The 20958-nt window shown below is 48.9% G+C and overlaps 1 protein-coding gene across 2 annotated transcripts in view; it reads right to left on the bottom strand.

Annotated features, from left to right (window-relative positions):
• LOC119090399 (plectin) overlaps positions 1–18959 on the bottom strand; it is a 79056-nt gene extending 60097 nt beyond the window's left edge. For both annotated transcript variants that reach the window (XR_005093221.1, XM_037213196.1), the window contains exons 1-6: positions 18588–18959; positions 16851–17027; positions 15864–16247; positions 13944–14095; positions 11737–11824; positions 9595–9691 (exon numbers count right to left, since the gene is read on the bottom strand). Coding sequence is in view for 1 of the 2 variants with exons in the window: in XM_037213196.1 (XP_037069091.1) it covers positions 9595–9691; positions 11737–11824; positions 13944–14095; positions 15864–16247; positions 16851–17027; positions 18588–18938 (1249 nt within the window). In the remaining variant the exon portion in view is untranslated. The remainder of the gene's footprint in view (positions 1–9594; positions 9692–11736; positions 11825–13943; positions 14096–15863; positions 16248–16850; positions 17028–18587) is intronic.
• Between the last annotated feature and the right edge of the window lie 1999 nt (positions 18960–20958).

Below are 20958 nucleotides of genomic sequence, written 5' to 3'. Positions count from 1 at the left end.
AAGAGTTCTTACGGGCTCTTTTCAACCCCCTATATGGTATAATGCTTCAGCTGACGATATGATGTCACTGGTGTTCGACTTAACATCAGGCACAACATGTCATGTTCCATCTTTGCCTTTCGCACCTGTTAAAGTATTGGCGAGCCTAATGATGGCTCTGTCGAATCACCTGAGTGCGTCGTCATGAGTTTTTACAGGCTATTGTTGGCCGAGTGAAAGCCATAAGGCATCATCTAACGATATGTCGTCACTGGTAATCCACTAAGTGTGTGACGCCATTGGTCATGAGTTTTCCCGGGCCTTTTTGGGCCGACTTAAGGCCATTAGGCATCAGGTAACGATATGACGTCACTGGTATTCAATTAAGCATCAGATACAATATGTCAAGTTTCATCTTTACCTTCCGCACTTATCTACTGCAAGTATTCGCGCGCCACATAAAGGCTCTGCCCAATCACCTGAGCGTGTGGTGTGACTGGTTATGAGTTTACGCGGGTTTACTCGGGCTGACTGAAGGACATCAAGCATCATCTGGCGATGTGACGTCACTGGTATTCAACTTAACACCAGGCGCGACGGGCCATGTTCGTATTTACCTTTCGTACCTGTCTATTGTAAGCATTGACATGCTTAAGGAGAGCTCTGTGAAATCTCCTGAGTGTGTAATGTCACTGGTCATGAGTTCTTTATGGGCTGCTTTTTTGTACCTATAGGGTACAAGACATCAGTTGACGATATGACGTCACTGGTATTTGACTTAATCTCAGGCGCAACAGGCCATGTTCCATCTTTGCCTTCCGCACCTCTAGACTGCAAGTATTCGCGCGCTACATAAAGGCTCTGCCGAATCGCCTGAGCATGTGGTGTAACTGGTCATGAGTTTACGCGGGCTTACTCGGGCTGACTGAAGGACATCAAGCATCACCTGACCATATGACGTCACCGATATTCGGGCTGTGGCCCAGACTTATGACCGCTAGGCGGCGCCCTTGATTACTATTTAGCCATTAGGGCATTCCGGACCGTAGCTGCTCAGTGGCGCATCCTGTGATGTCGGGCGGAATAGCTTTGCATGTACGTCGGTTTGTGGGCTGGGATCACCTTTGTTTTGTGTTTACATTTGTTCAAAATTTTAGCCGTTGAAACAGCCCGTTGCGTTTGAAGTTGCTACTTAATGGTGCGCACAATAAAATTAGTGTGCTTAACTATGGTGCATCTCCCACCTCTGATGCGGAATTTCGTAGCCATAGGTGGCCAAGTGACCTCCTACCAACTGATGATAAGTGACGTCACATACTCAGGTGATTCGGCGGAGCCTTCATATAGCACGCGAATATTTGCAGCAGCCAGGTACGAAAGGCAAATGTGGAGCATGACCTGTTGCGCCTGATGTTTAGTCGAGCACCAGTAACGCCATGTCGTCAGCTGATGCATTATAACCTAAAATGGGTTCAAAAGAGCCCATAAAAACTCGTGACCAGTGACGTCACACACTCAGGAGATTCGACGGAGCCTTCATTCAGCACGTCAATATCTTTAATAGACAGGTACGAAAGGTAAAGAAAGTACGTGGCATGTTGGACCTGATGTTAAGTCGAATAACAGTGACGACATATCCTGTGATGCTTCACGGGCCTTTGTGGCCTTGGGCGGCCCAAGTGAATCCGTATAAACTCATGACCAGTGACGTCACACACTCAGGTGGTTCGGCAGCTTTCATCCAGCACGCCAATGCTTGCAGTAGACAGATACAAAGGTAAGAATAAAGCACGGCCTGTTGCGCCCAGTATTTATTCGAATACCAGTGACGTCACGCTATCCGGTGATACTTCGCAGACCATGACACACCGTGGTCGTGGGGCCGAAGTGCACCTGTATGAAGTGATGATTAGGGACGTCACACATTGAGGTGATTCGGTCAAACCTTTATGCGGCACGCAAATGCTTGCAGCAGACAGGTACGAAAAGTAAAGATGGAACGAGGCCGGTCGCGCCTGATGTTTAATCGAATACCAGTGACGACACATGGCCAGCTGATGCATTACGGCATTCAGTGGACCCAAAAGAGCCTTACAAACTCACGATCAGTGACATCACATACCCAGCCGAATACCAGTGACATCATATCACAATCAAAAGCCTTATGGCCTTCAGTCGGCCCGAAAGAACCCCCATCCCTATCGATGCAAAACCATTTTCAGTGACGTCACAATGTCAGCCGATGCCTCACAGCTTTTCCCCCGCACGACAATACTCGAAACCCTGCAGCTAGCGTAGCTCTTCCCTCCGTCGGCCATACAGGTACCAAAGTAAAAAATTACCAAAACTTGCGTCTGCATTCTAAGTAAAACTTTTGCACTATTTATCACGACTTATACAAAATGCAGTCCCGTTTAAAGATGACATTTACAACAGATCGCGAGTACAAGCTGAACGCCCTGCTTCTCTCCTACCTCGCCTTTCTCAAACTGCCTCTTATTTCTCTGACATTTGCCAGCACAGTTTTCAACAATACGCCACGCGCTCAACGCTCGCGCTTGCTGTAAGCTTGGTCTTCTTCGAGAGGGAGGCGTGTGGTGGCAAAATATCAAACACGGCTCACACTAACATTATTTTGGGTGGTCTTCAGGGCTTGGTCTCGAGGGGTTAAGAGGGGGGAGGGGGAGGGAATGTGCGGGAGGGGGAGGAACAATTGTCTGGCAACACTGAACAGTCGGCTCCGTGCTGATCGGGACGTGCGGGCCCATTTCCCTTGCAGGAAGAAGTCCGCGGCCCGCGATTTGCATGGGTCGGGGTCCCTAAGTCAATGAAGGCCTTTCACGGTTGGTTCGGGGCCTACAGGGCCTAAAAGTGCTGCGGCTTTTGTCGGCAAGTGCCTCTATTCGGCCGCGGGCAGTGTTCAAGGAGACCACACAGCCCACAGGGTGTAGGGGCGCGAATGGAGGGCTCGGAGTGCACGAGTGCTTGCTGCAGGTGACATTAAGAACCCCGGCTCCAAGGACAGGGCCCTCAAATGTCAGTCAGTGGGCCTCTTGCGCCGATTGTAGACCCCTTGTGGCAATGCGGGCGCCTATTATAGCCATGCACCGCCAGCACACAACGGTTGGATACGTGTCAGTCTGGGCCTTGGGAACATATTTCTCAAGCAAGAAAGAGGCCCGGGCCCGAGAGTGGCGCTGGTAGGAGCCAATGAAATATTAGGGGGCCCTGTGTCAGTCAGGGGCCCACAGTGCCTTCGGTGCCGGCAAGGGGCCTCGAGTCAGCCAGGGGAACGCTTACTGAACATGGACAGGGACGGGACCTCGAATGTCACAGGGCCTACCGCGTTGATACTCTCGGACCAACGTGATCTTCCGTCCGCACGTTGTCCGTCGCCTGGCATTAGTCACGGGACAAAACGCAGTGAGGCCTAAGGAGACTGGAACGCCGGGCGTCTGGGTGTTTGACATGCGAGCGCGCATACTCAAAAATATGCTGCATAATGTAGGACAACCCGATTCTAAATGACGGTAGACCATACCAATGGAAATGTTTGACTTCGGTACGACGTTTACGGGCCCTCTGTATGTCTGTAGAATCCAGAAAAATACCGACAAAGGACCTGAGCGTTAGACGCCACTCGCTGCTCTTGGTTCAGAAAGAGTCCACTGAACCATTGTAAACTGAAAAGTGCCGGTGGTTTATTCCATGTAGTCATTAAATCCTGTTTTCAGTTTACTCACTTCGAAATGCAACGAGAAAGACACCTTGCGGTGGCTTACGTGTTTTTTTACATATGGGTGAAGGCAAAAATCAGTTATGCTCTTTAGGGGGAGGACATTTTATAACCAGGGACCCTATGTCGGCCCTGCACTCTCTCCCCTTACGAAGATTCTGGCTGCGCTCCTGGTCGCCGTGAGAGCCACGACTGTCGTGTGCTCATGACTAGGTTAGAAGGTCCGGTGAACATATCTACGGCCCATGTGCTTTGACATAAACAGCACTGGCAGTGGTGGTCATCTTGGATATAAAGGGAGAGGTTGGAGAGGTTGTGGCCGGTTGGGTGGGATTGGGTGCTAGTGACGTACACTCCTGTTCCCCGCCTCTCATGAATCGCCCGCTCAGGACTCTCGAATTACCAAGGTAAGCTTCTCGGGACTCGATGCTGTTATCTGTGTATGCTAATTGTTCTTACAAATTCATGTTGCCTGATGTTTCAGTAAAGTACCAACACACGACTACAGCAAAGAGAATCAACATCACATCCATGGCACTACATCAAGTCATTTGTCTTACAGTTGACGAAGTAGTGGATAGCCGGCTAACCAGTCTACAAACCGCCATGACCGATAACATAGGCAGACATCGTACGTAAGGAAGAGCCAGGAGGATCTACAATGCCAAAACCAGCTAAGCCATAGTTTCTCACGCAAACTGTTCATCGCGGCGTGAAGAGAAACGCTTCCAGCATGACCCTTGATCTTTCGAAGCTCACAAGGCTCATCGCAATAATCGTAATCCATGAGGCTTGTGGCCAACGTTCTGCCAGCTCTTGGTAGAGCGTCGATTTCATGGGAGTGATATGCGACTGGTCAGGCACGACAACTTAAAATGCCTTGCAGTTTTGATCATAATGGTCCGAGATGTCCCTATTCTCTTTGTTTTGTAGGAGTATGCAACCGTGACATTAGCGAGCCGTCGCAATTATTGCATCACATTGAGACAGGTACATCAATTCATCATTTTTAATGGTCCGTGTTTGGTGTGCTGCCAGGAGAGCTAATGTTGACCTTTCGCCAAAGGGGAGGGGGAGGAGCGCAGTTGGCCACAGCAATAAATTAGGCATTTATCAAAATAAGGCGGGATCAGTCAGCTGAGAAACAAAACTTCAGGTAGGAATTAGGTTATTGGGCCATCAGCCCCCTCCCCTAGTCACTTAGAAAGTTTGACGCCCCTGGGAGATCAAGATAAGTGAGGCTGTCAGTGGCATAGGTCATTTGATCAGAACTTAGCTCGAGTGGAAGAGTCTGCAATGTGCGTGCGAGACCATCATGGCAACCATGGGTGTAACCCCTGACAGGTGGGCAGGGGTGGGAGAGAGACAGCACTCAGCTATACGGACCTAGCACCCGGGGGCCGATCCAGAGGGGGGCACGGGGCCACGCCCCCCCCCCCTCTCCCTTGGGCTCCGAAGGGGCCCCATGGCCGGCCGAACAGGTGCAGTTTTTGAAATACAAAGCGCAACAAAACTGGGCATCTCTGGACTTTGAGGCGACCAAGAACAATTGTGAGCAAAAGTGCAGGGGCTATTAGAAGTTGAAAAAATCATTCAATGATTGGAAAAGTTGTTAACTGGAAATTTCAAGCCTTATTACACTGTCTAGAGGCCCCATACTGTTTGCGGGGCTTAAACGCCCACATACAGGATCATCCCGATCGTTAAGGAGCGTTCCACGTTTTCCTTTATCTCTTTGCATTTGCTCGGAAGGCCCTGCGCTGTTGTTGGAACCCTTCCTCTTAGCGTGCCTGGGCACTCTTGTCAATCATTGGCCCTTGCACGGATTCTTTCCTTCCGCCAGAAAGGCTCCTGGGCACTTCTTTTCTGAATGGGAGGGGGGAGGGGTTACGCTCTTGTGGGGTCTGTTTGATAGCCTGCTCGGGCACATTCGATAGTTCGGGGCCCTCTACGTTGGGGCTTGGGCACGTGTTACTTGAATGCGGCCCTACGCACTTGTCGGGCGCCCCTTCTGTTTGCCACCTCGGCCATGTTGGATTGCCCGGGGGGCCCCGCACATTGTTTCTTGGTGTTTGAATTTAGGGCCCTCTTCTCCTATCGGGTCATCTGATAACCTGTTCGGCTAGACTCCATCTTTGGGGAGCCGTCCGCACCGGGTTTTGGGTACTTCTTATTCGAATGGAGGACCTTACGCTCCCGTCGGAACCCCTTCTTATAAAATCATCGGGCCCATTCGATAATGGGGGACCTCTACATCTGGTTTTGGATACTTCCTTTTGAACGGAGGGCCTTCTGCCCTTTTCAGGGCCCCATCTGTCAACCTACCCCGGTGCAGTCGATTATTCGGGGCCCTCTATATCGTGTTGTGAGTATTTAATATTTGATGTTAACCTGCTCTGACGCACTGGATCGTTCGGGGATCCTCTGCATTAGATCCTGAATACTTACTATTTGAATGGAGGGCCGTACGCTCTTTGTGGGAATCTTATCTGTTAACCTGTTCTGACACACTCGATCATTCAGGAGCCCTCTACATCGGGTCTTGTGTACTTCCTTTTCAATGGAGGGCCCTACGCTCTTGTCGAGGCCCCATCTGTTAACCTGCTCGGGCCCACTCGAATATCTGGGGGCGCTCCACATCGTGTCTTGGGTAATTCCCATCTCAATGGAGGGCCCTACGCACTTGTTGGGACCCTACCTGTCCACCGCTTCGACCACACTGGATTGTTTGGGGGCGTTATATATTGGGTCCTGGTATTCTAATTTAGGGCCCTACACTCCTGTTTGGCCCACCTGATAATCTGCTCGGGTATACTCTATCTTTCGGGGGCCCGCCGCACTGGGTTTTGGATACTTCTTATTTCAATGGAGGGCCCTACGCTCTTGTCGGGCCCCTTCTGATAAGCTGCGCGGGCATATGCCATCATTCTGGGGCCATTTACATAGGGTCTTCGGTGCTTTCCATTCGAATGGAGGACACTACGCTCTTGTTGCGAGCCCTATTTGTTAGCCTGCTCGGGCACACTCGATCATTCGGCGGCCCTCTTCATTGGGTCTTGGGTACTTCCTATTTGAACGGAGGGTCCTACGCTCTTGACGGGAGCCTTGTATGCTACCTGCTCTGACGCACTGGATCGTTCGGGGATCCTCTGTATTATATCTTGAATCTTATATATCGATGACGGGGGCCCGATATGTTAACCTGCGTGGGCGCGCTCGACCGTTCAGAGCCGTCCTTTTTGCGTCGTGAGTATTTCTTATTTAAATGGATGGCCCCATGTTCTTGGCGGGCCACAACCAGTCAGCTGCTCGGGCCGGGGGCTGATGCAGAAGGTCGGGGGGGGGGGGGAGGCACGGGACCATGCCCCATGGACCATGCCGAAGGTGACCTAAAGGCTCCAAAGGGGCCCATAACCGGCCGGACGGACGCAGTTTTCTTCCACAAAAACACAACAAAATTGGATGCCTTTGGGGCTACGGGCGACCAAGAGCCATGGTTAGCAAGACTAAAGAGTTCATAAGCAAGCAAAGTTTATTCTTCGCTGATTGAGGAAGTGTTGCTTGGGATAAATTTAGGACCTCATTGCGCTATCTAGAGGCATCACGCTGTTGGTTGCCTGGCCCTATACGTCCCCTTGCCTGGCCAATCTGATCGCAAAGGAGCTTTCCACGCTGCCCTTGATCTTTTTGCATTTTCTCATAGGGCCCAATGTGCTGTTGGGACGCTATCTGATCCTGAGCCTGAGCCTGAGCACTGTCAACCGATCAGGTTATCCCCATTCACCCGAAAGGCCCCATACACTTTTTCCGGGGCCCCATATGCCAGGGCACACTCTCAGGGGGCCGTCATATAAGTCTCGGATTCTTTCTACTTGCTTGGAGGACCTTGTGCTGTTGCTAGGGCTCTTATAAGGTAAGGCACGGAGACACTCGATGCTCAGGGGCCCTCTACTTTGATCAAGAGCTCTCTCCCTTTGCTCTCATTTGCAAAAGACTCTTCATTCCTATCGAGGCTCGTGCTGTTAACCTGCCCGTGCACGCTTGATCGCACCGGGGTATTAATTTATGGTCTTGGATATTTCCCATTTGCTGAGAGGGTCCTGTGCTATGGCCGGGGCCTTATATATCAGTCTGCCGAAGCACTACTAATCATTTAGAGGCCCACCACGTTGGTGTTGGGTTCTTTTTGCTTGCTCTGAAAACCCTACACCCTTTGACGGGAGCCACTTCGTTGGCCTTCTGCGGCACCCATGATCGCTCATGTTCCGTCCCTATTGGCCTTGGTGCCTTCGTCTGAGAGCAGCAGTCGAATATGCGCCGATGAATTTTTACGCGCTATTGCCGCACGTAGACATGCGCAGACGTCGTATGTGTCATTTAAATTGGCTATTGAGTGCGTGACACTCATTATACTAGTGCATCACGTTCTTAAAATATTTTGAACGCAAGGATATGTTGTGCTACTTAATAACAAAGGAAATATTCTGCATTAGTCATCAGCCATCAGCTCATAAGATCGCACAGCCGGCTAGTCGTAAATGCATAAGCCAGCAATTAAGTCCATGCTTGGTTTAAATGGCTGTTAGCAGCCAACACAAGTTTGTTTTCCCGTTGCTCCGAAACACTGAGCCTCAAAATTACAGCATTTAAAATGACCTGTAGAATATGAGCGAGCTCTATGTGTTTGAATGCGAGCATGCCTAGCTTTATAAGGTTGTGCAGAGTAAGATGGGTTTCCGTATTTACTAGATAAATGAAAAAGTAAATACATAATATATACGACGTAGCACTAGCCTTGAAAGGTAGCAACCGGAAGGCAATTTTTTTTTTATGAGGGGGACCCCAAACTCTAGGGTGTCACGATGTTGCGTGCCCCCCTTAACGTGCCCCCCCCCCATACATAGATACATATATACGTATATCTTACAAACGACGTAGCACCTGCCTTAAAACGTAACGACCGAAATGCATTGATTTTTTGGAGGGGGACCCCAAACTCCGGGGGGCCCCGATGTTGAGTGCCCTCTCTCCCTTGACGAAATCCTGGATCCGTCTCTGCTTGCACCAGTGGGCGGACCCGCCGCTTCGAAACACTTATTAACGTCGACATCTATCGCATACTGCTATCACCACTGGTGGCCATAACGACGACCAGATGTCGCTAACAATGCAATATGCGCCTGACTCGGAGCCAATGGAGAGGCTGAGGGTCCATTGCCTGACAGATCGAAATGATCGCGTGAAAAGGTCAGTTTTCGATTGTCCAGCGGTCAAATGTTTATGTCTGTGCGTACTGGACATGATGATGTTGCGTGATCTCAGTAATGATCCTTCCAGGTTTACTTTGGCATGTGTCCCGGCGGTGTTTTATGCATTGCTTGAATGGAATGTTCCACATTTAAGATATTGAGATAAGCATCAAATATGACGGGAAAAGCTTACATGTAACTATTGGTGAGCGTTCAAGCTTCAAAACCCACCCTGCGTAGCAAAATTTCAAAGTTGGTAAAAATGCGCCCCGTTACGTCATTGTTTGATGGCGTCATGGAATGGTTTTGTGACGACAGCAATACCTGACAGCATCTGGCAGCCAGACGCTTGAAAGGCACGAGCATACATTTCTAAGTAAATGATCACATATCATGAGCATGTGAAAGCACTTTAAGGTGATAGTAATTGCATCACATTCTTTGACAACCTGACACCAGGGCTGAACATTGTGTGCTCAAGCGTATTCAAGCAAATTGCATACAGAAATCATGGCTGAATTATTCTTAACCAAGCCATCCTAACAACACGCAAACACAACTGACTAGAATCCTTGCAGTGGAAGTTCAGGTGTCAACGCCACACAATAACCCATCGCATGTGTTACCTACCTCCGCGGATCGCCAACAACTGTGAGGGCCTGAGGTATTGTAGGATGAGGTCTTGCGTCTTCGTCGGCAGCTGTTCAAAGTTGGTACATGGCGTTGCCTGGAAACGTTTCATGCAGTCAACTTGAGAAGCCCACACCAAATCAGTAATTCGAATCATCAGCACGGTCCAGTTGATGCAACACCTATACGACGATGGCAGTTTTCTTACATCAGCATTGTGCTTGACACATTTTCAGCAGGATCGATGCCGACTGTGGCCCACGACACCCACAACGCATGGTGTTGGTTCTCGCTCTGACTTTGGGCAGCGCAGTGCAAGTTTGAGGCGAATAGGATTCGACTCAACCAGGTATGGATCAAAAATGGAATTGATTCCGATGACTGGATTCCGATGTAACGTATAGGGAATAACCAGCTCTTGAAAAAATGGCCTTCATAACATGGTAAACAGGGCACGTGTTTCAACAAAAACACGGCTATCTATACTTGCGGCTCATTTGGTGCGAATTTAAGGGGAGTGTTCCACATTTGCGTGGGGGTTTGAGCTGACATAGCTAAATTGCAGATCACTTGGTGAAGTTCATAACCCTGACCTCGTTAAGACCTAAAACCCTTTCATTTCAGAGCTCCACGCCCGCGAAAATGTGTAGACTATTTCAAGGTCATTCAGGCATGCATGACGCCGTGGGAACGTCATTCAAATCCTGGCACCTCACATGCCAGGCGGCGTTCAAGGCCAGGAAGAATATTCTCATCCAGCCGTTCACATCTGGCGTTCGTGAGTGCGAGTTCCAAATGACTCAAAAATCAAAGGGCTCGTCAACAATGCTGAGTACGCAGTGGTAAGCTTTAGCGACGAAACGCGTTTTGTGCTGCATAATATAAGAAGTCCGACACAACTTTTTCACTTGGTAGTTAGCACAGAATATACGACTTGTAATCGAATATCTTAAGAATAGCGATACAATCGAGTGTGTAGATACAAGTAAACGAATAATGTCATAACTGAGTGAGTGAATACAAGCAAGCATTTTGAATCCGCGAATAAACAAACAAGAACATCAGGACAGAGGGCCGAGATATGAACATGTGACAATATTTGGCTCCGCAAACACTTCCAGCCCGTGCTGCTATCCCTCGACGATGAAGTACTACAAATAAGTGAAATTTTCGCACGGCTAGTTTGGCAATATCTCAACGTCATGCAAACGCCACATGGCACAATCGAACAATGACACACCATCGAACATATTTACTGAAAATGAAACTCGTGTTGTCTACAGCAGCCTTTTTCTCTCAAAAGTACACCAATAGTTATAAGTGAGTATACCTCATCATATGTGACGCTTGCTTTAACATCTTCAACTGTCGAACATTCTCTTTCAGCTCCCTTGCCATTCAGACATCTCTGTGCCAACATTATCATGCAAACTGAACAACCAATTTGTTGACTTGACTTAGACCTGAAACTGCGGTTCGTTGACTCAAATCCAGTCCGAGTTTCAGTGAAATTACAAAGGTAAAACGATTTCCCTCAACTCAACGGAAAGATGGCCGACGCGGCAATCAATTCTGAGTCCACCTATCATGAAGTCCAGGTGTGCGTAACGTCATACACTGTCATTGTAATGGTAGCAAAATGTCGGCTACAAAGCGATTTCGCCGCCTCCTACTTGGATACTTTTGTCTTCTTCCTGACTCCTCACGTGCTAGAAGTCAGTCTCTGCACAATTTGTGTCACGTTCTTGGGACGTCCCATTTCTCCCATGCAATGATGCAAACCTGTCACAGTATTCAAGTAGTTTTCAACATCACCGGCAGGTGATTTGATGCTTCCACTTCATGTGTCATGATTTGCGGTCAGTTCAACAGTTTGCCCGTGCATACGACAGCCACACTTCATTCAAGGTCACACCGCCTGTGCAGGAGTTTACCTGCTTATTGGTAACCATGACCATAACCATAACTATGATAACCATCACAACCATTTACTTGCTTATTGATAACCGTTCATCACCATAGCCGTTGCTTATTGATAACCGACCCAAAGATTTTTTGTACCTTACTGACTTCACCGGAATGCTGACCTGGTGACAGTTTGATCCGAGTCACTTTACGACAGAGGCTGTCGGGGACACCCACCTGTATCTTGAACTGCGCCTCGAGGAACTTGCACCGCTTTTTTAGCGCCATAGACCGTTTCCGTTCCACGCGCTGCTCGTCAGCCAGCCTGGAGTGACGTCACAACATACCATGTGACGTAATGATGTCGGGTGGTGAGACGAAGCGCTACGACGATGTTCAGATGGAGAGTGACCAATCATGATTCACAACAGCACACCATCATAGCGCACATGCCCCGTCACCAAAATGCTTAAGCTTGATGCATTCATGTTATACTAGCAGTTGCCTAAAACGGGGCCAGTTTCATTGATAGTAAAAGTAAATATCCAGAGGTTGTGTGCATCAAAGTGATGCATCATGTATCGCAGCAACGAGCGAGAATTTATCGTATTGTTTATTCTTTGCACCTTACATCACGTTCGCTTAAAATTTAAAACACAGTACGTGCAGCTGTTAAACATAGAGCAAAACGCATATTTAGACTTTTGATACTCGAATGCACCTTTGGAGGTAAACAAATATCACTTCTTACGCCAAATATGTCGTCGGCAATTTTCCACTGTACATTGCCCACGCTTTATGCTGCAACCCAAATGCATTTAACGAGGCAAAGCTGGTTGAAGACCATATGGCTGGAGTCAGGATGCAAACAATCCCTTTGATGGTTGAAGTCGAGGGCAATGTCTTGTCTGGTGAACGTGCCGAAAGGAACATTGCTATCTCGCCATTGTCATGACATTACGTGGCTGGTCTGGTTGATTCGGGCTGCATGCAAGGACGCCATAGCACTTACGCTTTGCAGTCATTCAGGTCATTCAATACGCAATGACTTCAGATCGGCTCCAGATCAGCTTAGTTACGAGTGCTGTTACATGCCACGTATCACATTCGTGGTGACGACTGGCTGGTTGCCCACCAGTTCCCAAAATTCCTGCTTCACTGGTAAGCATTAAGCTACATTGAAGTGGTGGCAGTCACCCTCCCCACTAAACATATGGGTGTGGCATCCCCGAAGAAGCGTGTGATGACTGACCGGTCAGCCGACTTAAGTAGCTCCGCCAGCTGTACCGGGATGGCGGGGGTAATTTAGAGTTTCTTTTTCCTTAGTATTATGCTCATGCTCTTACGGCTTCATCCTTCATGCTTGCATTATTTCACTTCTTGTTTACATTTCCAGCACCAAATGATGATGGCAATGGCTGCCACTGATATCCACATTTTGTTCCAGACCTGTTTCATATGGCCCACCGCTTTCTTGAGCCTGCGCGTCGCTCATTCACAATGAAGTCACGCGAGCATCTGCATTCCCAAGTGAGCCCCACTTTTAAACTTCTGCTCGTGCACCATCCTCCGCAACAAACGGCTTATTTTGACCGGACCGATGTCATCCTGATCTCGAAACAGCCATTGCCCATGGGAACCTACCGTGATACCACATCCACTCGTACCCGCGCGACTGCCCATTGCCCGATGGCTGACTGTCCGAACACACCCCTGAATTTCGTTGGCAGCGCCAAGCTGGGCGGAGACACGCATGCGCATGTGACGTCATGAATAAATGCTCAGATGTCGCTTACGCAGATGCCAGATGCAAACTCGCCACTACGGGCGCGTGCAAGACCACGCGACATTCCGTTGAAATTGGTACGATAATTTGCTCAGGAATTGATAGACTGCTGGCTTCGCATCGCAGATCTTTCACGGCGGTCGATTTCAGTGACAATGTTTAAAATGTTTCGAAGCCTGTCAGCGCTCATGTGCTTGATCTAGTTTTTTTTGGCGGTGATCGCTCATTACACTAACCAGACCGCCTCAAGTGCACTGACATGGAAAGCTGTTCGAGCCCAGACCGTACGGCGTATTGAACTTCTCGTGTGTTACCACCACGATGCAAAACTGCAACACCTAAAACTTTAACTTGTCTCATGGCCTCAAACGTCAGAAATAAAACAAGAAAGTCAAATCGGCACGACCAGGCAATGAACATTACAATACAGGCATGAATCACCATGCAGGCATGAAGCTGTCAAGCGAGTGGGCCCTCGCACATGTTAACCCACAATCTATCGTCCGTAGCGTCTTCCCTAAGCATAAAACTGCTTCCAGGAAGTGCTCGAGAACTGTTGATACGGTCGCTCGCATCAACTGGGGCGTCATCACGGCTACCATTTCGCCGCATAGCAACCAACCATGCAGCATTGGTTTTGGCTTGATCCACCACGTACCGGCTTTCAGCAGCCCGGCACAGAGCTCTTTCGAGCTCAGCTCGGAGTGACTGCGCCTCGCTCTCAAGCTCTTGCCTGGCGATGCTGGCTGCGTGGCTGGTGGCCTGCATTGCAGACAGCTTGCCCTTGCTACTGGCCAGGTCCAGCTCCGCCTGGGGGCAACCGTGACGTCACACATTTCTGAGAGCGTGTCCTTATACTGAAGGGGATCGGCTCCATCTGGTGACAGCACTGACTTCACACTCCTCGGGTAAGGTGTTCTTGTTCTTACTACTGGCGAGACCCACCTTAAACTGGACACAGTAGTGACGTCACACATATAATGGTCAGCCTGTCTTTATTGCCGGCCAAGTCCAGCTCCACATGGGGAAGTAGTGACATCATCAATGGCTTATCATCATATGTAATAGGGATCATTTTTCCCGACTTCTGGCCTGGTGCAGATCCACATGGGATGGGTGCTATTAATTCTCTGGGATTGGGAAGGGGCGGGGGACATATCACGATTGGATGAGTTTAAATGAAAGTCGAGAAAACAATCTGACCTGAATGTTTCATTCTGAAACCACAAGTTCAAAAAGACGCGCATGCCACGAGGAAAATGGAGGTAACAAAATACTGGTTCGTGAAAATCAATAAAACATTTCTTCGCAGCGAGTGTACATGCTTTCTAAACACAGCAGTGACGTCACATTTATTTTTCAGGGTGTCTTTATTAACAGCCAAGTCCGCCTCCACCCAGGAATGGCAGTGACGTCACAAGTCTCATTTAGCGTGTCCTAAGCACCGGCCAGACCCAGCTTCGCCAGTGAACAGCAGTGAAGTCAAACAATATTGGTACTCGCGAATGTCAGTGGAAGCCTCTTGCATTAATCGGGGATGCGGAAAGAATTAAGGGCCAGTGGTATCGGTCAGGGCGGACAGCGCCTAACAGGGCATCCTTTGTCGGCAAGCAGCCCCGACGCAGCCATGGGCACATTTACAGAACAGGAGCTGGAACGGAATTGCGAATATCAGAGGACCTCTTGCGTTGGCCGGGGCGTCTGGCAATGAAAAGCAATACGTCAAACGCATATCAAACGGGGCAATAAGTGAAAACGGAATGACCCAAATACTGAACGGGGCCCTTCGTCCTGTTTCAGCCGCGAACCCGATAGTCGAACTGGGGTCCCTGTGCAATTAGTGGATTCATTCGTGCCAAACAGTGAACAGATTGTGGTCGCAAAATGTCCTCAGTAGTCGGCGCGCCCTGAAACCCCATCGTCATCATCATCATCATCATCCTCAATGAACAGACTAACATGTTTCACGAAAGCTATTCATGCGTCTAGGTGGTCACGCTTCTGAGAATCATGTTCACTAGGAAGAGAAATTTTAAGATTTGGGAGACAATTTGGTTTCTGGAAAGCAGCCATAGCCCTCATTTTTCTTAGGGGAAGGATACATGTCAGATATGCCTCTAACTCCTGGGAAGTTTGTCCTGCACAATCACCCGGTAGCTTTCGTTAATATTTTGCCTCATAGAAGCCATACCCATGTGAACCCGCCCTCGCGCTCCGTGCCCAAAGTTGGCCGACTTTTGTTCAGTCATTTTTTTACGAAGGTTTATGAAACTAGGCCCAGATCATGTCACTGAACTGAAAAGCCATGACACAAATGCCTGCGAGCACACTTATACCAATGAGCCTTTCTGAACTTCATGATATTATACTGGACTTCCACAGCAGAGAGCTATTCTCTCAGCGTACCAAAACACGTCCTCATTGAACTCCTTGCTTGCCTGCAGAACAGTTAGTTCTGCCAGCTAACAACTGATGTTTTAAAGAATCTAGGTGTATCTTCGGCGACGTCGCGCAGATCTATCGGCCAATATTCACTGATCTCTTGTGACCTCACTCTGACCCGTGACCTCGTGCCTACCTGGTGCCGGCTGCTTTCGGCCCGCTCCAGCAGAGCTCTGCTCTCCTCTAGCTGGACGCCAAGAGCGTCCCTGGCTCGTTCTGAGGCGTCCAACTGCGCCTGGAGCTCGGTCTTCACCCGGACCTCCTCCTTCAGGAGCGCCGTTGTTTCGCCGATCTCGGCCTGGTAGCGCCGCACCGCCTCCTGTTCTCCGGCAATCGACGCGTTGGCCGTGTTGAGAGCGGTCTCCAGCTCGTTGATGTCCTGCTCTAATCTCTTGAAGCGCTCGGCCTCGACGCAGTTCTTGGCCTCCTCCAGCAGCCATTCCATGGCCGAGAAGGTCTGCTGGAGCGTTCGGTTGGGACCTGGGTTGCCGACGTCCTCCCCGATCTGGTCCGTGATGTCCTATGGGCCATACGTCAGCTCAGGTCAGGCCACGTTCGGTCCCAATATTCGGCACCGGTCAGTTATTGGCAAGAATGACTGCTCGGTTCCACGTGCTAGATTGTACAGCGTACGATACACACCGGGCATGATGCAGGCAGGCGAAGTACCCTTAAACTAAAATACGAAGATTGAGAGGGTAAGCAAAGAAGCCCAATGCAAATGAGCTAGATAAAATTATTTCGTTGCGGCTCAGCCTGTGCCATCCGTTTGACATTGGCTTTAATTGCTGCAGGAATGTGGCTTCCTGCTGTTCTACCTAAAGATGGTTGTCGTCAATAGGGCCAAAGTTGAGCTTGCGAAAGTCATAGGTAACAGCAGAGAACGGCAGCATAACGGCAGACCAGCATATTTCCTCCAACGGCATTTCGTAATGGCTGATCATACCATCCCGACACACAGCTACAGCAGGCTACAGTTAGCGAAATCAGGACAGGCGGTCGTATGTGGCAGGAAATATTTGCTTTGCCAGAGGCACGGGAGAAAATGGGCAGCGGAAGCCTTCACCAGATCCAGAAGCTTTTGAACACCAGACAACATCAATCTATGTGTCGGCGAGCCTACCTCGTTCTTGCCGGACAGGACGTTGTTCTCGCGGCGGATAGAGGCGAGCTGCCGCTGAGACTCCTCATATGCAGCCTTCACTCGGAGCAACTCGCTACTGTAGTTGGCACACGCCTTCCTCGAGGCGTCCAGCTCGGCCGACAGGCCCTCCAGCCCCATCTCGCCCTCATTGCACGTCTGCAATGCAGTAGATAAATATCATTTGCTGCGTTTGCAGAGGAGTGGCCCGAGGTTATCATCCAATTTGTGTTGACAAGATGTTTTAAGGTTTTCCTACTTGGATATACCGTCAACTTCTCCACAAATCACAGCAAGCCCTTTGACTCATGCATGAAAATAACATTATGACTTGTTGAAGATTTGGTCCGAACACCCTCGAAAAGTTTCATTCAAAGCATACCACTGTGCATGTTAACGGGGCAATGAACGGCCACATTACCTTATTCCCAGCGTGAAATAACAACAACCTTGAAGGTCAAATTTTGGCGATGCTCGGCAATGATGATCACGAAGAGTTAGTGCTGAATGTCTTAGGTAGATTCAGTCTGTGCGAAAGGAACGTACCACCCATGGAACCCCGCATTTCACAACGTTCCGAAAAAAACTCGTCGCCTATTTTTGCCCTACCTGGGGTTAGCCTGCTACGTAATCCACCAGTTGAAAGCTTGTTTCTGAGAACTCCTAATCCTCGCGATGGTACAAAGTTCTAAGCAGACAGTCATAAGACGTTCATGGTAAGGGCAAAATGGTGCGTTGGAAATGAGTTACCATGGCGAAGCGGAACACATTTTTCACTGGCGTGAAGTGGGCCATCCATGCCCAGAATCCTAGGACGGATACATGAAACAATAATGACGCACCCATGTCTGCCTTCTCAGCGGCTCAGGTCAATACCAGCCAAGATTTCCCCACCATACTCAGCATCGGGGATAATCGTACTTTAAATACAAGGCGGTTTTGGAAACTTAACCTGACACGTCGTTGGTATTGAATGACCCTTGTGCCACCATTAGCATAACAGTTATTGCCGCTAATGGCGTTGGAAGGCGCGTTTCATTTATTTTGTATTTTAATTTTTAAGACTCAACCTAAAACAATCGCTGCCTGGCATGCCAACGAAGGCGTTGTCAGCAATGGGGACGCTTAGCGTAAAGCCTCTTCATGCTTTGGGAATGCACTTTACAAGCAAATGCCGAGCCCATAGAACTAATCATATGTTGCGAAACGCAGATTTATTGGTTCTCAGCCAGCAGAGCCCTTAAACTGAGTTCAAAGGTCTGATTCGGCTTCAGCTTACAGCTGTAAAAGTACGGCATATGAGGAGCAGTATAGCAAACAGTAGTAGTCCGTGGCGACTGCTCAGTTGGTTTGAGCGCCGGTGCTTCGGCTCACTGACCCATGGTGGGGTGGGGTCGTGTCGCTTTATACGCTCGCTATTTGTCACTGACTTGGATTGCCTTTGGCTTGTGAAAGCAGCCGCACAAGAGGCCTCAGGACGGAACGTACGCAGTGTTGTGGCACGTTGAACTTTGCCACCAAATTCTGTCACTGACCCCAAATTTCTGCATCGGACGGAGAGATCATGGCTACCACGCGCTGCTGAGCATAGGTTCTGATCCCAGAATTATGTTCATTGAAAAGGTTCGGACATAAAGAAATGAAAAATTGCATTTTCATTCACTGACAACGGCAGCACTGATGGTGCGACCACGCGCTGTGTCAACAGGGTAAGCTTACCCAGTTGGTGCTCTCCGAGTTTGGCCGAGTTGTGATCTCGGATGTATGATCACTGGTCGTCACTTCATCATCTGAGTTGGACGCTTCCATAGTGCGGCAAATGGCAACGGCGCTGCTGAAACTTAGATTCTTCTCAGACAACAGTCTTCTTTGCATTTGATCATCTGCTATTCCGAAGATGAGCTGTTCCAGCAGCCTGTCCCCGAGGGTATCTCCAAAACAGCAGTCGTTGGCATTTTGGCGGAGAACAGCAGCGTAGTCAGCGACTTGTTGGCCAGCGCGACGGACGCGCGAGCCGAACTTGCGCCGGCTGATGGTGACTGAAAGGTCAGAATCCTCCTGACCTTTCATAACCAGAAGCAACTCTACAAGAGGTACGTCCATCGGCCTCCGAGGTGCAATCAAACTGCGAAGAACAGCGTATGCCTTTCTGCCACATGCCGCCAGGAATGCGACTTTTTTCTTCCTCTCGTCAGTGATGCCGCTGTACTCGAAGAACAGCTCTAGGCGCTCCTCCCACTCTGCCCACGAGCTCGAGTCGGGGTCGAACGGCTCGATGTGTTGATTTAGCGGAGTCATATCTGATGAGGCAGCCATGGTAAGGGTTCTGAAACGGAAGGATGTCATGTTCATTGCGGACAAAATACAGAACATGACGTTCATATGCAACACAACATGACAGAAGCTTGAATGGGAGGCACATGTGGCTACAGGTAGTTCCATCCAAGTCTATTTGCCAGCCATCATCGACGGCAAGCACCATAGTCGTGGGGTTGGGTGCATACTTGAGGAACATTCCCTCGCAGGCAAGCACGGCGGCCGGAGCGAAATACTGCTGTGGTAGTTATACATCTACTGGTGTTTCCTACTGGTGCGTAATCGAACCTATTCGACTCATCTGTACCTTCAGGCAAATAAGATCACCCAGCTCCCAAAGATTATCCATCCGTTTCAACATTGTTTCCCCCGGGCAGGTGAAATTTCACGAGCTGGTAGGCATTCTAGGTCACTGGGAAGGTACCTGCCTCCAAAGTTTAGATTTATCAATACTGCATTGGCACAGCATCGTCAAAAATTGCAAATTCTTAAACTGACCCATGGTGCGTGGCAGTTTTCGTGCGCCTGAATTTCATCGGCTGCTCTTCAAGAGACAGGCGTTTGCTGCAGAATTTTAAGCAGCAACAAATTCGAAAGCTTAAGATAGTGTCTGGCAAAACCATTTGACAAAAGCCTTATCATATGACTGATTTATGTCAATCTTATGGACAAGCATCACTGATTATTAGTGTGTGAAGCCGATGAGCTGTCTGCTACAGTTCCTCTTCGCGAAATCATCCCTCACACCCCACGACAGCAGCAAATGTACTTCCGGGAAACTGTCTGTCGTGGGCATGAATTGGTCCAACGGGCATGCATTCCCCATCCTCCAACGTAGTCGACTTCATCTGTTTTTGTATATAGGACGACCATACACACTTCTGTTAAACAGGTTCTGTGCCTATATCTGTCCTAGGCGTTTAGCGTAAGCCGGTATTTTATGCACAAAGTTGACGTTTCATATATTGTCGGCTTGTTATGCCACTTCTGTGAAATATCATCCTTGTGCGATCTAACTGAAATCCTAGGCGCTGTTTGAAATGCCCACCAGGCTGCGGGCACTTTCTGTAATCACAATTATTACCTCATTTGCCTGACGAATACATAATACTCCTCTATATTTCATGGAACATCGTAAATAAAGACTGACTTACCCGTGCACAGAATGCGTTGAATTGCCATTTCGTGTTTGATGTTGAATGAGATGATCAATGCTGTAAAGTTTATTGTTGATTTAACCAGTTAAGGCTGTTTTTATAGAAATTTCCACCGAACATGTTAATTTAGCGCAGATGACCACTGTCTCCACTCAAATACGTTCAATAGCTGGCCCTGTGTCTCACTGTAGAGACTTAAAGGCGCAATAACATAAACAGAAAGAAAATTTGTCGTCACTTCTTCAGGCCTCATTAACGCACTTGTTATATCCTTCCGTTGCCTTAAAAAGCGATGAGCCGGCGGGCCTCGGCCAGTCTTTTGCGTTGAGGAGCAGGACGCCTAAGGCAGTGCGTGAAACCGACTGTAAATCCCAATATCAAAATAATCTCGATTATTTTTGGTCCTTGCTACCTTCTAAACGTCACATAACGTTACTCACCTGACATGAACACTAGTCATCTTTTCCCGCCACAGGTATTCGGGTTAAAGCTGGTTGCGTCAGGAGGTCTGATGGCATCTTGTACATCAATCTGGAGTTTGACCTTGCTTGACCTTATCGAACCCAAACGACATGATCAAGCTCAAAATTTGATGCAAATGAACCACACATAACCCT

Source organism: Pollicipes pollicipes, unplaced genomic scaffold, assembly GCF_011947565.3.
Source record: "Pollicipes pollicipes isolate AB1234 unplaced genomic scaffold, Ppol_2.1 Scaffold_1600;HRSCAF=1878_pilon_pilon_pilon, whole genome shotgun sequence".
Taxonomy (NCBI): domain Eukaryota; kingdom Metazoa; phylum Arthropoda; class Thecostraca; order Pollicipedomorpha; family Pollicipedidae; genus Pollicipes; species Pollicipes pollicipes.
Note: the sequence above shows the minus strand (reverse complement) of the source record. Positions and strands in the feature narration are given on the sequence as shown.